The sequence below is a fragment of the Eublepharis macularius genome, chromosome 11 (assembly GCF_028583425.1).
Source record: "Eublepharis macularius isolate TG4126 chromosome 11, MPM_Emac_v1.0, whole genome shotgun sequence".
NCBI lineage: Eukaryota > Metazoa > Chordata > Lepidosauria > Squamata > Eublepharidae > Eublepharis > Eublepharis macularius.
Window position 1 is genome coordinate 90,359,512 of NC_072800.1, and position 18,525 is coordinate 90,378,036.

The 18,525-nt window shown below is 45.8% G+C and overlaps 1 protein-coding gene across 1 annotated transcript; it reads right to left on the reverse strand.

Annotated features, from left to right (window-relative positions):
* Positions 1-15,042: 15,042 nt before the first annotated feature.
* Positions 15,043-17,135, reverse strand: LOC129337819 (7-alpha-hydroxycholest-4-en-3-one 12-alpha-hydroxylase-like). Its single transcript, XM_054991772.1, has one exon. The coding sequence runs from the start codon at positions 17,124-17,126 to the stop codon at positions 15,585-15,587; it is 1,542 nt and encodes a 513-aa protein (XP_054847747.1). The 5' UTR covers positions 17,127-17,135; the 3' UTR covers positions 15,043-15,584.
* Between the last annotated feature and the right edge of the window lie 1,390 nt (positions 17,136-18,525).

Genomic DNA, 18,525 nt, shown 5'->3' on the forward strand with positions numbered 1-18,525 from the left:
GGGAGAATTAGGTGTCTAGTAGACAAGTGGAATGCCCGATCTATCCTTAGAATCCAATGTAATGAGCGTTCAGTCAGTGACAGCGATAGTTAGCTAGAGGGCTTAGCAGTGGAAAAGAGCAAGAGTCCAGTAGCACCTATAAGACTAACAAAATTCGTGGTAGGGTATGAGCTTTCATGAGCCACAGCTACTTCTTCAGATGCCTGAAGGTATCTAACCTGAAGAAGTGAGCTGTGGCACACAAAAGCTCATACCCTACCACGAATTTTGTTAGTCTTATAGGTGCTACTGGACTCTTGCTCTTTTCCACTGCTTCAGACAGACTAACACAGCTACCCATCTTCATATAAGCAGTTATTACTGGTTTAATGCTTGTGCTGTCAGAGGCCTGAAGCCAAACATTGGGCAAGTTATTTCTGATTATTTGTTACCTCTTCAGCAATTGAGCAGGTGCCACTTTCTTCTCAGCCAAGTTTTTTTCGCTGTTTGCTCTCTTTCAACTTCCCTCTGTAAGTCTTCCAAGATCCCCTGTTCATTTCATAAGCCGTCCCGCTGTGCTGTCAGGTCCCTGGTTCTTGCTTAACTCGGCTCCTGATTCTTTTACCCTTTTTTCCCCACTTACATTGCCTCTGTGAGATCAGAACATCTTAGCCAACAGCGATTGGAGACTCTTCTGCCTATCAAACCTTTTAAATCACAACCACTAGAACAAAATCCCATGCAACAGTGGTTCGTCAGATTTTTTAAAGTGAAACCTACTTCTAACCTCATTATACGTTGGGGGACTTGCTTCTACACATATTGTACTTTTGGGGACGCAATTATGAAGTAACGCCACACTACTTTCTCCCCAGCATAAATAGCATGCATTTCCCATCATCTAATCTTGATCAAGGTAATATTTTATTCTTCAAGTCTAACCTGTATAAATGCACAGCATTATGGAGCGACAGATTGTATTTCATAGGCAATAATAATAAATAATAATAACATTCGATTTATATACCGCCCTTCAGGACAACTTAATACCCACTCATAGCTGTTTACAAAGTGTGTTATTATTATCCCCACAACAATCACCCTGTGAGGTGGGTGGGGCTGAGAGAGCTCCGGAGAACTGTGACTAGAGATGGGCACGAACAGCAATACGAACAAAAAAAAGCCACAAACAGCCCGATCTGCTGTTCATGAACAAGCTGTTCATGAGGCCCCATTCTAAATGAACAGGTGGTTGTTGCAAGCCTCATTTGTTGCTGTTCATCTTGCTGTTCGTCAAGCCAGTCTGGCACCTGCAATTAATTCTCTTGGCAACTTAGGCAGGGATTGTCTGACCTCTGTCTAAACTCCTGCTGTTGCCCTTGAAACCCCAATCTAAGCCCAATTTAGCTTGATAGGCAGGTCTTCCTTTCAAGTGTGGAGCTCCAAATTTGTTACAAGGAATCAAAGAGCAGGGGGGCGGTGGGCTCCCAGCTCTGGTTTTGCAGACAGTGAGGGAGAGACAGTTGCTGTTGGCTTTTTGAGAGAGAGACGGAGAGTGTATTGGAGCTTCAATTTTCTTTGTGTGTGTTCCAGGGCTGCTGCCAGGCTGCTGCCAGGCTCTGGGCCAAGCTATTATTTATTACTGGTATCTTTCCCGCTGCCTGCTCAGGTAAGGTTCCTGGGAGTGGTGTGGTGGGGATCTACCCCTTCAGGTTCCAGGGCTGCTGCCAGGCTCTGGGGCCAAGCTATTATTTATTATTGGTATCTTTCCTGGTGCCTGCTCAGGTCAGGTTTCTGGGAGTAGTGCAGTAGGGATCTTGACTTGGGTGATGGCTAGAGGAGAGCCTGCTGGCCCCCACGAACAGCCAACCACAAACATGTTCGTGAACAGAGCCATGTTCATGGTTGTTCATGAGTCCCTGTTCATGGATGGCAACGAACAACGAACATCATGTTCATTTTTTTTCTGTTCGTGCCCATCTCTAGCTGTGAATGACCCAAGATCACCCAGCTGGCTACAACTGGAGGAGTGGGGAATCAAACCCGGTTCTCCAGATTAGAGTTCCACTGCTCTTAACCACTACACCAAACTGGTAAGTTGCACCATGATGCAGAGGCGAACCCAAATTTGTTGCTGAGCTTCTCTCAGCAATTCTTGTTTCCACAATCCCCCTGCAAGAAAATCTTGACCCACTTTGAATCCCAGCCCCCGGTCCTGATCACTATCTTGTGGTATTACAACATAAATTAACATTCTAGAACACTTACTTAATCTTAGCTGTTGAAAGCAAGCAGTAAAAAGAAAGGCTTTCAGAAGCATTTCCGGGAAGTTCTAAAGCTTGGTCTTCAATGGATCTTGAAGGGAGCTAGCTATGTCAATAACAGCAGTTAAACATCCATTTGTATGTCATCTAAATTTGGCACAGAGGGCCAGCCAGAGCTCAGTTGTTACCCAAAGGGGAAGATCTCCTTATGAGTTGAGGGGAATTAGCAGCAAGGAGCAGGCAGCAAGAGGGGGTGATTGAGGGATCTCCACCTATATATACGAGGATTGTCCTGGCTAGAGAACTCCTTTCAATAAACAGACAGATAGTTCAACCAAGAAGGGATTTTTATTGAAAATAATAAAAATCAGTAGAACACAACACATTCACACCACAAGCAACATGAATTCAAGGCTAACTAGGTCAGAGGATAGTTATTTGAGAAAGAGGAGGAGCGTTGAGCGGCTGGTGCTTCAAGGTAGAAGGGCTTGAACGTTCAAGGGGGGAATGCTGGATCCAAGCATGCACACAGTTTGGGCTGAGAGGCAGTCTATTTTATACCATTTGTCCTACCTTGGGGAAAGATTGCATCTTCTACCCCAAAAACAAAGGTTTGAGTGGTTGGTCTCAAGGTGGGACAAAGGACTGAGAAGTTGTCTCCGGGATGAGACAAAGAGCTAGCAAACTGTCTCCAAAGTGGGACAATAAGCCGGTAAAACGGTCTTCAGGGTGTAACAAAGGACTAGTAAGGTTTGATTAAGTCTTCCTGGGAGGAACTAAAGTTATCAAATTATAATTGATGACCTGCAAGGTGGATGGGCTATTGGTTCTCTGAACCCCTTAAGAATAGGGAAGTGGTTAAGGTGAGATCACTTGGGTGGGATGGGTTGATTAATTCAGGAACTCTCGGAAGTCTGTATTGTATCAGGAATCTTAGCACAGCCTCTGGAGCAAGGGGGTGGGGTCGATCTGGCCTTGCCTGTTTCTCCCCATTTTTGCACATTCTATTTCCTGGGCGGAATCTGGCTTCCTGCTTGGGCAACAACTTCCACGTTTTCTGCCGGTTTGGGCAGTATTTTTAGTGCTGGAAGCATCATGGGGGCAGTTCTGATTGCTAACACAGTGATTGATTGATTGATTGATTGATTGATTGATTGATTGATTGATTGATTGATTGATTGATTGATTGATTGATTGATTGATTGATTGATTGGATTTCTAGCCCTCCCTCCCCACAAGCAGGCTCAGGGAGGGTCACAATCATAGATAAATTACAACGAATAAAACCAGTAAAATACAGCTCAGTACTAACTCCTCGAGCATGGGGAGGCAGATGGACCATATGCTCCCCCCCACACACTGACAGGAGACCAGCAGGGAGGCTAACTTGATGGATCCAGTGCTGGCCTCAACTATATGCCTGGCGGGACATCTCTGTCTTAGTGACAGTGAGAGGACTCCTCAAGAGAAAAGGAGCCCCCTGTTAGCCAGTTCCAAAGCAGCAGACACCAGCAAGCAAGAGGAGAAGCTGCAGGGTGATCAGCCACCGACACCCTCCAGCTCTGATGCAACAGGTGAAGCCCAGCCAGTTGTTTCCAGCCTTCCAGGATTGCACTGATAACAGAGGCTAGGATCGGAGCTACTGGAGAGACGGCACGATCCAGGCTTCCCGGCCCGGCGCCAGCTGCTTGTTGTTGACAACGATGAGTAGCGGCAGGATAGCTCCCAAACAGTTGACTGCAAACAGCACATAGATATAAAAACCAGCCAAAGGGAACTGTCAGGCATGGAAGCAACAAGTCGGAATCATGCTGGCTCTACAACCACTACCTTGGACCCTGCCTTGTTTCCTGTGGCTGTCTGGACTGTTCCTTGACTCTGCCTAGATCATGCCCTCGGACCTGCCGGTGACTGACCTTTGGACCTCCTGAACTTGCTATTCAGATTGCCCCTCTGACCAAACGACTGACGGCTTTGGACTCTGTGCTTTGACCTAGGACTGAACTTTCGACTGCACTGCTTAAGTGGGTCCTCTTGCCTTACTCACTCCATGCTCTGATGGTGCAACCCATGCCAGCCTGCCACAGCCTGCGACATAAACTGCAAATCACTCTATTCTGCAGTCATGGCCTATCACTGTCTTAGCTAGAGGACCTCTTCTCTCAGTATGCTCTGAAGGTGCCACTCGGCAAAAGAGTAAGACAAACAAGCATAGGCTTAACAATATGGCGGGAGATCTCCTGCCTCCAGACTTCACTGCCCACTGCAATTCAGTAGGAGGAAATTGGCTGGTGAAATGGAGGGATGCAATCATTGCTCTGATATGATGACCTAACTTCCTGCCTTGATATGATAACCTAACTTCCCGTGAGATCTGGAAGTGAGATCTGGAAGTGACATCACTGTGCTGTGCTGGGGGGATGCTTTAGCATGCGTCCAAAACTCTGTGGGTATGCTCCCATCTGTAAATTCTTTCCTTCCCCATCCCCTGCTGGTTTCCATACTTGGTAATCCTAAACATTTTCTGTCATGGCTCCATCCTCACTAGGGCCAGGTGAGGGCCGGTGGCAGGGATATGGAGGTAGGTGTGACATAACCAACATTGTACATCACTTCTGGGTAGCTCTAGAAATTGCTAGAAATTTTATGGTAGAAACGTAAAGTTCCCAACAATTCCTTTTTTTTAAAATAATATTTTTTATTTTCCAACACACACAAACATATATATATACACAAATATGAGACAGTTATCATTTTACTTGTCAATATCTGTTATCTATTTCTTTATCTCTTATATTTCATCTTATTACATCAATTGTTAGTTCTATTATGTCATTATACAGTTAATCATAATATCATATTTGATATGAAAGGGCAAATGGAAGAAGACTTCTCTGTATTATGGGATCCCTTCTACAAATGGTTGACAAATAACCAGGGCTTTTTTTCAGGGGGAACGCGGGGGAATGGAGTTCCGTCACTTCTTGAAAATGGTCACATGGTTGGTGGCCCCGCCCCCTGACCTCCAGACAGAGGGGAGTTTAGATTGCCCTCCGCGCCACTCAGCAGCGCGGAGGGCAATCTAAACTCCCCTCTGTCTGGAGATCAGGGGCGGGGCCACCAACCATGTGACCATTTTCTCTGAGGGCAACCCACTGAGTTCCATGACCTCTTTTCCCAGAAAAAAGCCCTGCAAATAACTATATCCGGTAAACAGAAAAAGTTCCCAGCAATTCCTAGAGCTACACTTTTGTCATTGCCAGCTTACACCCACAGTGATGTAGCAACGTCAGCAACTTCACTCTTTTTGAATTTATTTTTTCCCACCACTGCTCAGAGCAAAGTGGCTCGCTGGCAGGAGGCCTCAGGAAAAAAATGTGCTGTAAAATGGATTCCCTAAGAGATGAAGCAGGAAACACTTGGTTAATATTGCCCCTATGTGTGGTAAACAGTTACAAAGAAGGATACAGATAAGAAAGCCACCTTGACTATTGTAAGCTGCCTTGAGATCCTGCTAGGTACAAAGGTGATGTATAAATGTTTTTAATTAATTAATTAATTAAGCATTAATATTTGGAAGAGAAGCTACCTGACTCCTTCTGGAGTCTGGAAAAAGAAGCTGTGTCGTAGTTGTTAAGCTGGCTGTTGCCAAAACATCTTCTAGGCCTCTAGGCCCAAGCTGTGTATATAACAACATTCGATTTATATACCGCCCTTCAAGACAACTTAATGCCCACTCAGAGCGGTTTACAAAGTATGCTATTATTAGTATGTACGTAAATAAAACCTGTTTGGTTCCTTACTAAACAGGATTCGTTCTTTGTGTAATCTGGAGCGATCTTCCTAACTTCCTGTTGTAACACAACACTTCTATTGTTTTTGCAGAATGTGTACAGCAGAACTGTTCAAGAAGGCATTTTCATAAATAGAATAGGTACTGGGTAAAATAGAATTGTGTAGGAGGGCACTCTCCATTAAGTAATAGTGCTGGAATTTTTATTGTCCATAAAAAAGTTAGGCAGTCTTCTTCTGGTGGGAGAGGGGGGACCTAGCGCTTATCTTCCTGGCACTTGGGGACTCTCCTTGTGTGCCAGCATGATAACAGCATTTCCAGTAAGTGCCGTCATTATGCAAGGCTGGGAATCATGCTCAGTCACAATTCACTACGAGCTAATTTGGGCCCCAAACAGCCCCAGGAGCCATTTGGGGCCCAAATCAGAAGGGCCTCAGGAGGCTCGTTTCCCACCTTTTCCCCCACTGGCATTTCAATAACAGCAGAGCTCACCACATGGGACTCCAGGCTCCCAACCATGTAGACCATTGGCTCCCTCCCCTGATATAACTATGATGATCCTTAGGCAATGAAAATTTTCTCTGCTGTGCCTCGTTTTTCATGCAGCAACCACTGACCAGAACCGATAAGTAGATATGTGATAAAAATCCTACATACATAGAGAGCCCCTTGGCGCAGAGTGGTAAGCTGCAGTACTGCAGCCCAAGCTCTGCTCATGACCTGAGTTCGATCCCGGTGGAAGCCGGGTTCAGGTAGCCGGCTCAAGGTTGACTCAGCCTTCCATCCTTCCAAGGTCGGTAAAAAATGAGTACCCAGTTTCCTGGGGGTAAAGTGTAGATGACTGGGGAGGCAATGGCAAACCGCCCCATAAAAAGTCTGCCAAGAAAACGTTGTGATGCGACATCCCCTCATGGGTCAGTAATGACTTGGTGCTTGCACAGGGGACTACCTTTACCTTACCTACATAACATTTTGCTTGACAACATAACAAGGCAGTAGCAACCAAGCATAAGATGGTCCACAAACCAATCTTGGAGCATGTTCCTTTGTGATCCCTGGCAATGAGATGGGCACACAGGGTGTGAGTAATAATAATAATAATAACAACAGCAAAAACTGTCCTTAATGCCTCACTCAGAGTGGTAAACAAAATCAGTATTATTATTATCCCCACAATGTAGCTGGGGCTGAGAGGAGCCACTTACCCAAGGGCACCTGCTGAGCTCATGGCAGTGGTGGGATTAGAACCAGCAGAGTGCTGATTTGCAACCCAACCTCTTAACCACTATGCTTGATAGTGCTTGCTTGTGCATATATAAACCTGGGTAGATGCATGCACTCTCTTGTGGAAATCTGGGAATCTAGTTGGTCTTTAAGGTGCTACTAGACCTGAATTTTGCTCCTGTGCTACAGACCTACGTGGTTACCCACCCGAAACATCCAATAATAATAACAACAACAACAGTGTGCTTATATACTACCCTTTTGGACAGATTAGTGTCAGACTCGGAGGAGGGAACAAAGTCAGTGTTGTTATTATCCCCACAATACATCTGAGCAGCTGGGTTTGAGAGGAGTGGCTGACCCAAGGCCACCTGCTAAGCTCATGGCAGGAGTGGGATTCGAACCAGCAGAGTGCTATCTCACAGCCCAACAATTTAACCGCTATTTTTTTACCCCAGCACTGCTTCTAAAGAGAACCTACTGTAGATATTGTATAAAAATTAGTGGCATCTTAAAGACGAACAAGTTTTTATTCCAGCATAAGATTTTGTAGACTACATCATGCTTTGTAAAATCCCTGTTGTGGGTCCTCGCTAGGCAGACATTTCTGTTGGAGGTCATGAAAAAAATAGGGTGAAAGGGAAACGAAATGCAAGAAGTACAGGGTGAACTCAATCATATAGATTCAAATGAAATCAAGTAATACAGAGAGACAAAATCTGCAATTGGCCATTTCTTCAGTTTTACTAATCTAGTTTATACCTCAGACAGCTGAAGGTGAGAAGTGTCCTGTTTTATTAAGACAGGTAAAGATTACATGTCCAAAGATTCTGTGATGACATCTAATGGTGGAATTTCATACTGGAGTCTCCTTTTGAAGTGCCTTAGATTCCTAGTTTTATTTTTCCCTGCAGCAGAATAACACACCTGCAATAAGCATTGTATGAATTGGTTTATCACTGCTGTATCTCTGGGCCGGTCGCTTACCTCGTGAGAGTATTCATATAATTATTGCGCAAAAACATTGCCCTTGTAGGCTTGGCAGTTAGAGATATGTGATGCTTCATATTCCCATCTGGCATGAAGGAAAGAACATCTTGCCTTTAATTTGCAAACTTTTCCAATACAAAACGTTTAGAGAGTGAGATGAGAGATAAAAGGCTCAGGTACAAATCAGGACATTTCGAGATTGGCAGTCCTGTGGGAACGTGTAGTGCGCTTGCCAGATCTGCACTCCAAGCCAAGCCCTTTCTAATTGACTAAAGACTTCTAAGATCCATTAAACTGGCATGGCTGGATCTTTAAAGACGACTAGGGCCGTTTCCACACACTCTTAAAGAGACGGCTCACTCACCAAACTCTGGCTTTTTTTTCACTCACTCCATACATCTCCAGTTTCAAAGTGGAAGCAGGCAGTTTGGCTTCCTTTTTTTTGGCTTCTTTTCTGAGAATGCAATTTTCCGCACTTTCCAGCGCTGGCTAAAAGACGCTGAAAAAACGGAAGCCAAACTTCCTACTTCTGCTTTGAAATCAGAGACATATGGAGTGCATGAAAAAAAGACCGAGTTCGGTGAGTGGGTCGGCTCTTTAAGACCGTGTGGAAATGGCCCAGGACATCTTATTCTGTTTTTCTTCTATGGAAGGTAGGGTTGCCAAGTCTGGGTTGGGAAATTCTTGAGATTTGGGGGTGGAGTCGGGAGAGATGAGTTGGGGGGGGGAGACCTCAGCAGGATATAATGCCTACAGAGTCCACCCTCCAAAGCAGGCATTTTCTCCAGGGGAACTAACCTCTGTCATCTGTTGTGTTTCCAGATCTCCAGTCCCCACCTGGAGGGTGGCAACCCTAAACCCCTGTATTAAAAGTAAACAAACCCTGTTTTAAACAAAACACATTACTACAGTGCACAGGCAATCAGAGTGGTAATACATAAACATAGTCTTGGGCAGTATTCAAAAGTAAAAGCTATTTATTATATACACAATATATTAAAAAGACAAATTACAAAAATGAAAATGGGGAAAAATGGGGGAAATATAGTTACTGATATACTGACTGATGCCAGATATAAATCCAGGCAAGGTTCCAAAGCTTCCATCCTCTGAAGATATAGCCCCTATTTCGCAGGGTACTTCCAAGATGGCTTCAGGTTGATCTCCCTAAAGAGATGCAGAGCCTCAGAAATATTGTCATTAGTTACAAATATTAATAGCTAATAGTTAATAATTAGTTACTAATATTAATAGTAATGAATAGTATTAATATTATATTATATATACTAATATAGTATAATATTAATATTAGTAACTAACCAGCGGAGTGCCAGTGTGGTGTATTAGTTAGAGTTAAGATCTGAGAGATCAAGATTCAAGTCTCCACTTTGCCATGGAAAATTGCTGGCGACTTTGGGTCAGTCGCACACTCTCAGCCTAAGGGATAGATCAAGATGGGTAGCCGTGTTAGTCTGTAGGACAAGTGGACTCACGTTCTAGCTGTATCTGAAGAAGTGAGCCGTGACTCACAAAAGCTCATACCCTACCACTAATTTTGTTAGTGTCATAGGTGCTACTTCTTGGTGATGGTACCAAAATTATGGCATTCCCTCCTGAGGGACATTTGATCCTCACTCCAGCGGATAAAGACTCTTCTGATTTGTCTGGCATCCCCTCACTAATGCTCATTGATCCTCCTTCCTGTCCATGGCCGATTCCACACGGCTTACCTGAAGCTGGGACATTGCGGATCATGCCGGAAAAAACGCAGAAGATCGCGTTTTCTCACGCAAGTTTTGCGTGACATTGCGCAAAACTTGCACGAGAAAATGCGATCTTCCGCGTTTTTTCTGGCATGACCGGCAATGTTCCGCAACGTCCCGGCTTCAGGTAAGCCGTGTGGAATCGGCCCATGTGTTAGTCTGTTTTAAATGCTTTTAATTATTGTATATATATATAGATTTGTTTTTAACTAATGCTAGGGGACCCTAAGTGAGATGAAAAGCCAGTCTAAAAATATTTTAAATAAAATAACCTACCTCGCAGGGTTGTTGCGAGTACCAAACAGAGGAAAGAAGAACTATGCCATCACTTTGGATCCCCGTTGGAGAAAAGGTGGCGTATAAATGAAATAATTGAATAATAAAGAAAACATTTCCCTTTCTCTCTTCCTCTACCTTTTAAACTACCAAAAAAAGTCAAATGTAAGCATCTAGTTGAATTGACATCTTTCAGCTAGAGTGACTGGCAAGCATGGCTTTTAGCCAGTGAAAGAAAGAGTTAAGATCACCAGTCACAAGGAGTAATGCAAAGGAAGACAATTTAGATTCAGCAAATATCTGAGCCGCCCAGTTGATGAAGACAAGTTAATGAACATTCCCCTCTGGGAATTATCTAGCGGGAATGGTGACTCTCCCAGAAAACCTCTACACGTACATAATAGCATCTCAATAAAGCTAAGAAGGAAACTCCACATTCACATACCAATAAATAGATTTTCTGACATAATAGGCTGAAAGAAAAGCCTTCAGACTAGAGTTACATTTTTTTTGAAAATTTTAAATTCATGGGGGGGGGGATTAAACAAGGTTTCCCCATTTTCTTTTTAAACTGGAGCTTTGGGAGAAAACCAGAATATATCCAATTCTTCATTTCAAACCTAAACCTGTTTTACTGCTTCAGCAACATAAAATACATGCTTTATAACTTTGCATATAAAATTGTATTAATTGGCATGTTTAAATAAAGGTAAAGGTAGTCCCCTGTGCAAGCACCAAGTCATTAATGACCCATGGGGGGACATCACATCATGACGTTTTCTTGGAGGACTTTGTTACGAGGTGGTTTGCCATTGCCTTCCCCAGTCATCTACACTTTAACCCCAGGAAACTGGGTCCTCATTTTACCGACCTCGGAAGGATGGAAGGCTGAGTCAACCTTGAGCCGGCTACCTGGACCTGGCTTCCACCAGGATCGAATTCAGAGCCAAACTACAAGTGACGCCTTACACAGGTTGAACACTAGTCGGCTTCCCTCAAGTTTTGATGGGAAATGTAGGTGCCCTGGTTTTACAGCTTGGCTCTCCATTACAGCTGCAAGACCAGGATGCCTACATTTCCCATCAAAACTTGAGGGAAGCCAACTAGTGTCCAACCTGTGTAAGACGTCACTTGTAGTTTGGCTCTCATGTCGTGAGCAGAGCTTGGACTGCAATACTGCCACTTACCACTCTGTGCCACGGGGCATGTTTACAGAATTTAAAAGTTTAAAGGCCTTAGTTTCTACATACAAAACCGGAAATCTGTTGATCAATATATCTAATTCTCAAAGTAAGCCCATCTGTGGATACTTATATGCAGATACTGGGTGGCCATGGGCACATATTTCTACAAACTTGAGAAAAGCTCTAGGTTTGCAGGAAAAAAATCTGAAATCTAAAAAAAAACCAGAGAGATAAACTCCTCTTAAATTATAGAAGCAGCACCTAGTGATCCCATTCCCCCAGTGGGGACAGGGGATCCCCGGTTTCACCCCCCGCCCCGCCCCACCACCACTTACCTGGCCAACCGGGGGGGGGAGGTGTGGGAATAGGCCTCCTGGGCATGTTCCTGGGGTGGCTCAACAGCATCTTTTCCTTGGAGTGAAGTCATCACACTGCCCCGAGAGCACTCAAGTGCTTTGTGATGGCATCACTTCTTGGAAATGATGTCATCATGCAGGCACTGGGGCTTGCTCAAAGAGCATGATGGGAGCAGTGAACAGGTAAGCCCCATGCCCCCTCTACCCACAGGGAGAGTAGGGGTCCTCCACCAGTCCTGGACAAGTGGTCGGGGGGGAGGCGTGGCTTTGCTCATTCGGGAGTCTTTCTCCTTCAGACCACTCCCCACCCCAAAAATTACTGGCATTGATTTTGTGGGCCTAGCGTTGGACGCTGAGGAGAGGTTGGCAATATGCGTGGTGTACCAACCGCCTACTGCACCTGCATCTTCCCTGTCTGGTCTCTTGGAGGCGGTGGCCAGCTGGGCCTTGGAATTCCCGAAACTTTTGGTTCTCGGGGATTTCAATGTCCATGCTGACGACGATGCCTCCATGCAGGCCATTGACCTGGCGTCCTCCATGGCGGCCCTAGGACTCTCCCAGTTTGTTTCGGCTCCCACGCATCAAGCAGGTCACATGCTGGATTTGATTTTTGGGACAGGGATGATGGTGGTTCTGGATGCCTATGATGCAGTGCCATGGTCAGATAACTTTGTTCTGAAGGCTCGTCTGAGCATGCCGCTCCTTTCCCGGGTGGGTGGTGAGCGGATTTACACTCGCCCGCGGAGGCTTATGGATCCAATTGGTTTCCAGGCGGCTCTGCGGGATCCGATGCCCCCTGGCAGTACGTTAGATGAGCTGGTGGATGATTGGCATGGCCGTCTTTCCGAAGCCATCGATGCTATTGCCCCCTGCCGTCCTCTCCGAGCCCGCGAACGGGTAGCTCCTTGGTTTACCAAGGAGCTTTGCCAGATGAAGCAGTCTCTAAGACGACTAGAGCGAGTGTGGAGGCGGGGGCACGACGAAGTGGCAAGAACATCTTATAGGATGTTTATGAAAGCCTATGAGATGGCAGTGAAAGCAGCAAAGAGGGATTTCTTTGCTGCTTCCATTGCATCCGCTAGCTCACGCCCAGCTCAATTATTTCGAACAGTTCGGTTCTTGGTCTCCCTCTCTCAGGGAGACCACCAAATTCTCAATTCATCTATTGGCTGCGAGGCTTTTGCGAGCTATTTTGTGGGCAAAATCTTGTCCCTTTGCCATGGCCTGCCACCCACTGTTGATACAGTAAGGGAACTGGAGACCCCTTGGCCGTCTTCTGGGTCCGTATTAGACCATTTCAGGCTGCTCTGTCAGGATGATGTTCACAGGATCCTGCAGGGGATGAGACCAACCACCTGTCCTCTGGACCCCTGCCCATCCTGGCTGGTGAAGGCCAGCTCAGAGGGGCTACGGGACCATTTGGAGGCTATTGTTAACATCTCCCTGAGCTCTGGGTTTTTCCAGGAGCGTTAAAGGAGGTGGTAGTGCGGCCCCTCCTGAAAAAACCATCTTTGGACCCCACCGACCCGTCCAGTTACCGCCCAGTGTTGAACCTCCCGTTCCTGGGCAAGGTGATTGAGTGGGCGGTGGCGGTACAACTGCAGGAATTCCTGAATGATGCTCTAGTCCTGGACCCATTCCAGTCTGGCTTCCGTCCTGGCCATGGGACGGAGACAGGCTTGGTTGCCCTCACAGATGACCTTCGCCGGCATCTGGATCGAGGCGGGTCAGCGCTGCTTGTGTTACTTGATCTCACAGCAGCGTTTGACATGGTTGACTATGATTTGTTGGCCAGCCGCCTTGCCAACGCGGGGATTAGGGCGACAGCTTTACAGTGGCTGGTCTCCTTTCTCCAGGGTCGGGGACAGAGGGTGGTACTCGGGGGAGATCTATCGCCCCGTCACCCTTTGGTGTGCGGGGTTCCCCAAGGGGCGATACTCTCCCCGATGTTATTTAACATCTATATGCGCCCCCTCACCCAGTTGGTGCAGAGGTTTGGGCTGGGTTGTCATCAATACGTGGATGACACCCAACTTTTTCTGTTGATGGACGGCCGGCCAGACACGGCCCCAGACAATCTGGCCAGAGCTTTGGAGGCTGTGACGGCATGGTTGAAACAGAGCAGGCTGAAATTGAACCCAGTGAAGACGGAGGTCCTGCAGCTGGGATGGGGGCTGCCAGATGTTGGGATCCAGCTCCCTGCTTTGGATGGGACACCACTGGCAACTTTGCCAGTGGTAAAGAGTCTGGGTGTGCTCCTGGATGCCTCCCTATCGATGGAGGTCCAGGTCACAGCGGTTGCCAAGTCTGCATTTTTCCATCTTCGTCAGATCAGGCAACTTGCCCCCTACCTGACGCCCCAGGACCTGGCTACAGTGATCCATGCAACGGTCACCTCCAGGCTAGATTACTGTAACTCACTCTACGCTGGGCTACCCCTGGGCCTGATCCGGAAACTACAACTGGTCCAGAATGCGGCGACGCGGGTCCTGACTGGTATACCTTACCAGTCACACATCACACCTGTCCTGTGCCAGCTGCACTGGCTTCCGGTTAATTTCTGAATCAGGTTCAAAGTGTTGGTTCTTACCTTTAAAGCCCTGAGCGGGTTGGGACCGGCATATCTTCGGGACCGCCTCTCCCTGTATGTTCCCCGGAGATTGCTTCAATCAGTGAATAAATATTTACTTGTGGTCCCTAGCCCTAAGGAAGCCCACCTTGCTTCAACCAGGGCCAGGGCCTTTTCAGTCCTGGCCTCAGCCTGGTGGAACGCTCTGTCAATGGAGACCCGGGCCCAGTGGGACATATTATCGTTCTGCCGGGCCTATAAGACAGAGCTGTTCCGCCAGGCGTTCGGTGATTGAAGGGGGTGGTGCCACGTCAGCCTCCCACCTTTGGAGTGGGGGAGGGTTCTCCCCACCACTGCACTTTGTTAATTTGTTTTATTGTTTGTATATTGTTTTTAGTTCTTGTGTTTATCGATTTTAACTGTTCACTGCCCAGAGCCCCTGGGGATGGGCGGTATATAAATTGAAATATAAATAAATACAAATAAATAAAATAAATAAATAATGGATCAAACCTTGCCTTAAAAAAACTCACTCTTCCAAAAGAAAAAAAAAATTATAGTTTTTTCAGCACTCCCCAAAAGTTCTATTGGAACAACTAAAACAAAACACAGCCCTTGCATCGAAGATTGTGATTGCAGTGAATTTAAGAAATGGAAAGAAGATGCAAAACTGCGACATAACTACTAACTATTATTTACAATTTGAATTATTGCAAAACTGAATAAAGGAATAAAATTCATAGGGAAAGTTAAGATTCTTGCAACATTAACAGTTAATTTGCTTTCAATTAGGATGATATGTGCTGTGGCAAAATGGGTCTGTTATTGCATGAGCTTTCCATAGGCCACAGTTGATTTTGATACATAAGTATGAAAGTCAATGGAGAAGTCAACAGGTACTGAGCTTACAAAGAGCTTCAAATTCCACTCTCCAAGCTGGCTGCTAGCAATTGCATTCTTCTCAATCATGTAATGCAGGTCACAGTTGTCTATAAAAGCTATACAAGACAGTTACAAGTTTCAGTCCCACAGCAGTTACTCCCCTTTGTCCACTGCAGAATAAAATGCTTGCACTCCTGAATCTTAGTACTTTTGTAATTGCACGTATGCAAGTGACCTTCTCCCCAAGACTGAACAGAATAAAGAACTGCAAACTAATAGGGTTATGAAATAAACAACTTTCCTCTTAGATTCGCCGTCGATACCTAAACTGGATATCATGAGAAGGATGTGAGGTTCCAATCCCACAGTGGCTTGCATCAGCCGGCGGTATCTTCTCTTCTTTGTTAACCAGTTCCATGTCAAAGTAGGTGACCATCAAGATCACAAACATCTTCATTTCACTAACAGCAAAGAATCGCCCGGGGCACATGGAAGGTCCACCCCCCCATGGCATGATGGGATACTTTAGCTTTTCCCCATTCTTATAAAACTCTTTTTTCGTGCCATCTGGGTTCAAGAACCTGTCATATTTGAAAGTCTGAGGATCAGGGTAGATTTCGGGATCTATCTGCAGGCCAACGAATGGGAAAAGAAGGAGCTGGTCTCCTTTCCGCAAGCTGTATTCTCTCCCATCTGCCATTGTAAGGTCCATATCCTCCATTATGCTTCTGAACAGAAACGGACTTACATTCAAACGCAGAGTTTCCTCTATTGTGCTATCTAGAACTGGCGTCTTTATTGTTTCCAAGGACACATTGATCAAGGGGCTGCCTGGCTTGACCTCCTGATCAGTTTCCTTCAGGATTCGGTCTACTTCTTCCTTCACTGCCTTCATCGCTTCTGGGTGTTTCAGGAGATGCACAAAAACCCAGAAGATAGCTGGTCCGGTGTTACCTTGCGATGCCCAGAGAAGGAGAAACAAGAACTGACTCCGCATCTTTTCCGTCATCCCAATATCAGCCATCTGCTGATCTTGCTCCGCTACCCAGTTGCTCATATTATCCTTTTGGTAGACTTTTTCTACGGACAGCACATCCCAGAAGAAGTTTCTCAGCCTCTCCGTCTCCTTCTTGCTCAGGGGATCCATTATGCCAATGATCATTTGGGGGAGGTACTTGTCAAATTTCTGAAAATCTTCAAACCACTCTCCACACTGGGTTGCTGTATGATCCTTAGAAGTCTCTTTGCTGTCTCCACTTTTGGGGGGATCGGTTCCAAACAAAGTCATGAAAGCAGCTTGGAACATGGCTTTGTAGCTGAAGTGGAGGACACCGTCCTGCTGCCATGGCCTCTCCCCATCACCTGAGCCCAGACCACAAAATATCACAGTCTTCAAGTTCTCCATCATCACCTGGTTCAAATCAGCTAAATTCTTACCTCTGAGATACTTCTTGCTAACTGTTTGCACAATCTTATGATGAGATTCACTTGGGCGGAAACCAAATACATTAAAAACAACTGTGGAAGCAAATGTATCAAAATCCAGCTTGTCCTTTGATTCCTTTATTATAGTCCCGTAAGTGTGAGGGTCCATCACAAAATTTAAATAATTGCCACCAACCAACACTGTGAAAATATCCCCATGTTTCTTCTTCATCTTTTCCAGAAACTCCACAGGGTTCTTCTTGAAACTTAAGCCGTGTCCCAGCCATGGAATGAGGCCTTTGTCCAATGGAGGTTCTTTGGGTCTCCTCTTGCGGAAGACTCCTGCCATGTAAAGCCCTCCCAGTATGGCAGAAAAGAGGGATGCTAGAAGAGCACAAAGCACAGACTCCCAGAAATGCATCGCTGGTGTGCAGGGCGGAAATGCTTTAGTCGAGGGCAAAGAAGATCCACAGCTCATCTTATAACACACCCAATCAGAGGGCAGATCAGGGTGGGACTGCCTAATTTTATGCCTGTGCTGCCAAAGGCAGCTGTGGTTTTCCTGTCACTTGTGTCATTAATAGCATTCCAGTGTTTGACTTCACCTCCTACACAATTACTACATTAATCTTTTGTCCATCTGCATGGGCTGGAAATAAAACTTGAGAGTGTTTGCAAAAAGCGTTCTCACAGGGGTGAGATTCTGGTGCAATTTCCATATGTGAAAGAACCTCCTAAGAATACAGTGAAGCTTCCCCCCATCAGCATTCCACACCCTGGGAAACTTACAGGATGACTCAGACCAAACTCACCTTCCTGAGTAGATATAAGTTACCTGCTAACATCTTCTCCACACATTGACACTGAGATCCAAGCTACAAGTGACGCCTGACACAGGTTGGACACTCGTCAGCTTCTCGCAAGTTTTGATTGGAAATGTAGACATCCTGGTCTTGCAGCTTGGCTCTCCATTTAATTGAAGTTAACTGAACGGCAGTCTATGGGAGGGAGAACATACGGTCAGGAGGGGATCGCAGGCATCGGGCTCTCACTGGGCGCCCCCCTTCCCCTCCGCTGGGTGAGGGGGGGCGGGTTCTGTAAACTTCAATTAAATGGAGAGCCAAGCTGTAAGACCAGGACGCCTACATTTCCCATCAAAACTTGAGATAAGTTGACAAGTGTCCACCTGTGTCAGGCGTCACTTGTAGCTTGGCTCTGAGAGATCTCTGTCTTTTGGTGCTACACCTCTGAAGATGCCAGTCACAGCTGCTGGCAAAACATCAGGAACTACAATGCAAAGACCACGACCATACAGCCCAGAAAACCTACAACAACTTTCACATGGCTGTTGCCGCCCAGTCTACTGCTCAGCTTTTTTTCCTACCACCATTCTGCTCTAAAGATGCAGCTTGGAAGATTTGCTCAATATTGAAGTGAAGAACCATGGAAGCTGAGGACGTTTTATTAAAGAACTGGTTGAATAAATGTTCTTTAAGTGCTGTGAAGAGGTGAAGGTAGGAGGGAGGGATATATAGGGACATTTAAGTTGAAGAACAAACCCAAATTTGAGTCTTGTCCATATCGTGAAAAAACTCTTTGGTGTCATTCCTGTGATGTGCAACAGTCTTCTGCTTGATTTGTGGTTCTAAATCGAATCACAAATGTTTTCTGCTTGCCCAGAGTTTCCCGTGCTGTGTTCTTCCTAGCACATCTGACCAAAAATAACTTATTTATCAGATGCTTGCTCTATTTGTTGTGACTCTGGAGGGGGGGGGGCAGGGGAGATTGTGCATTCTCCTGGGGAATGCTGTATGGTTTGT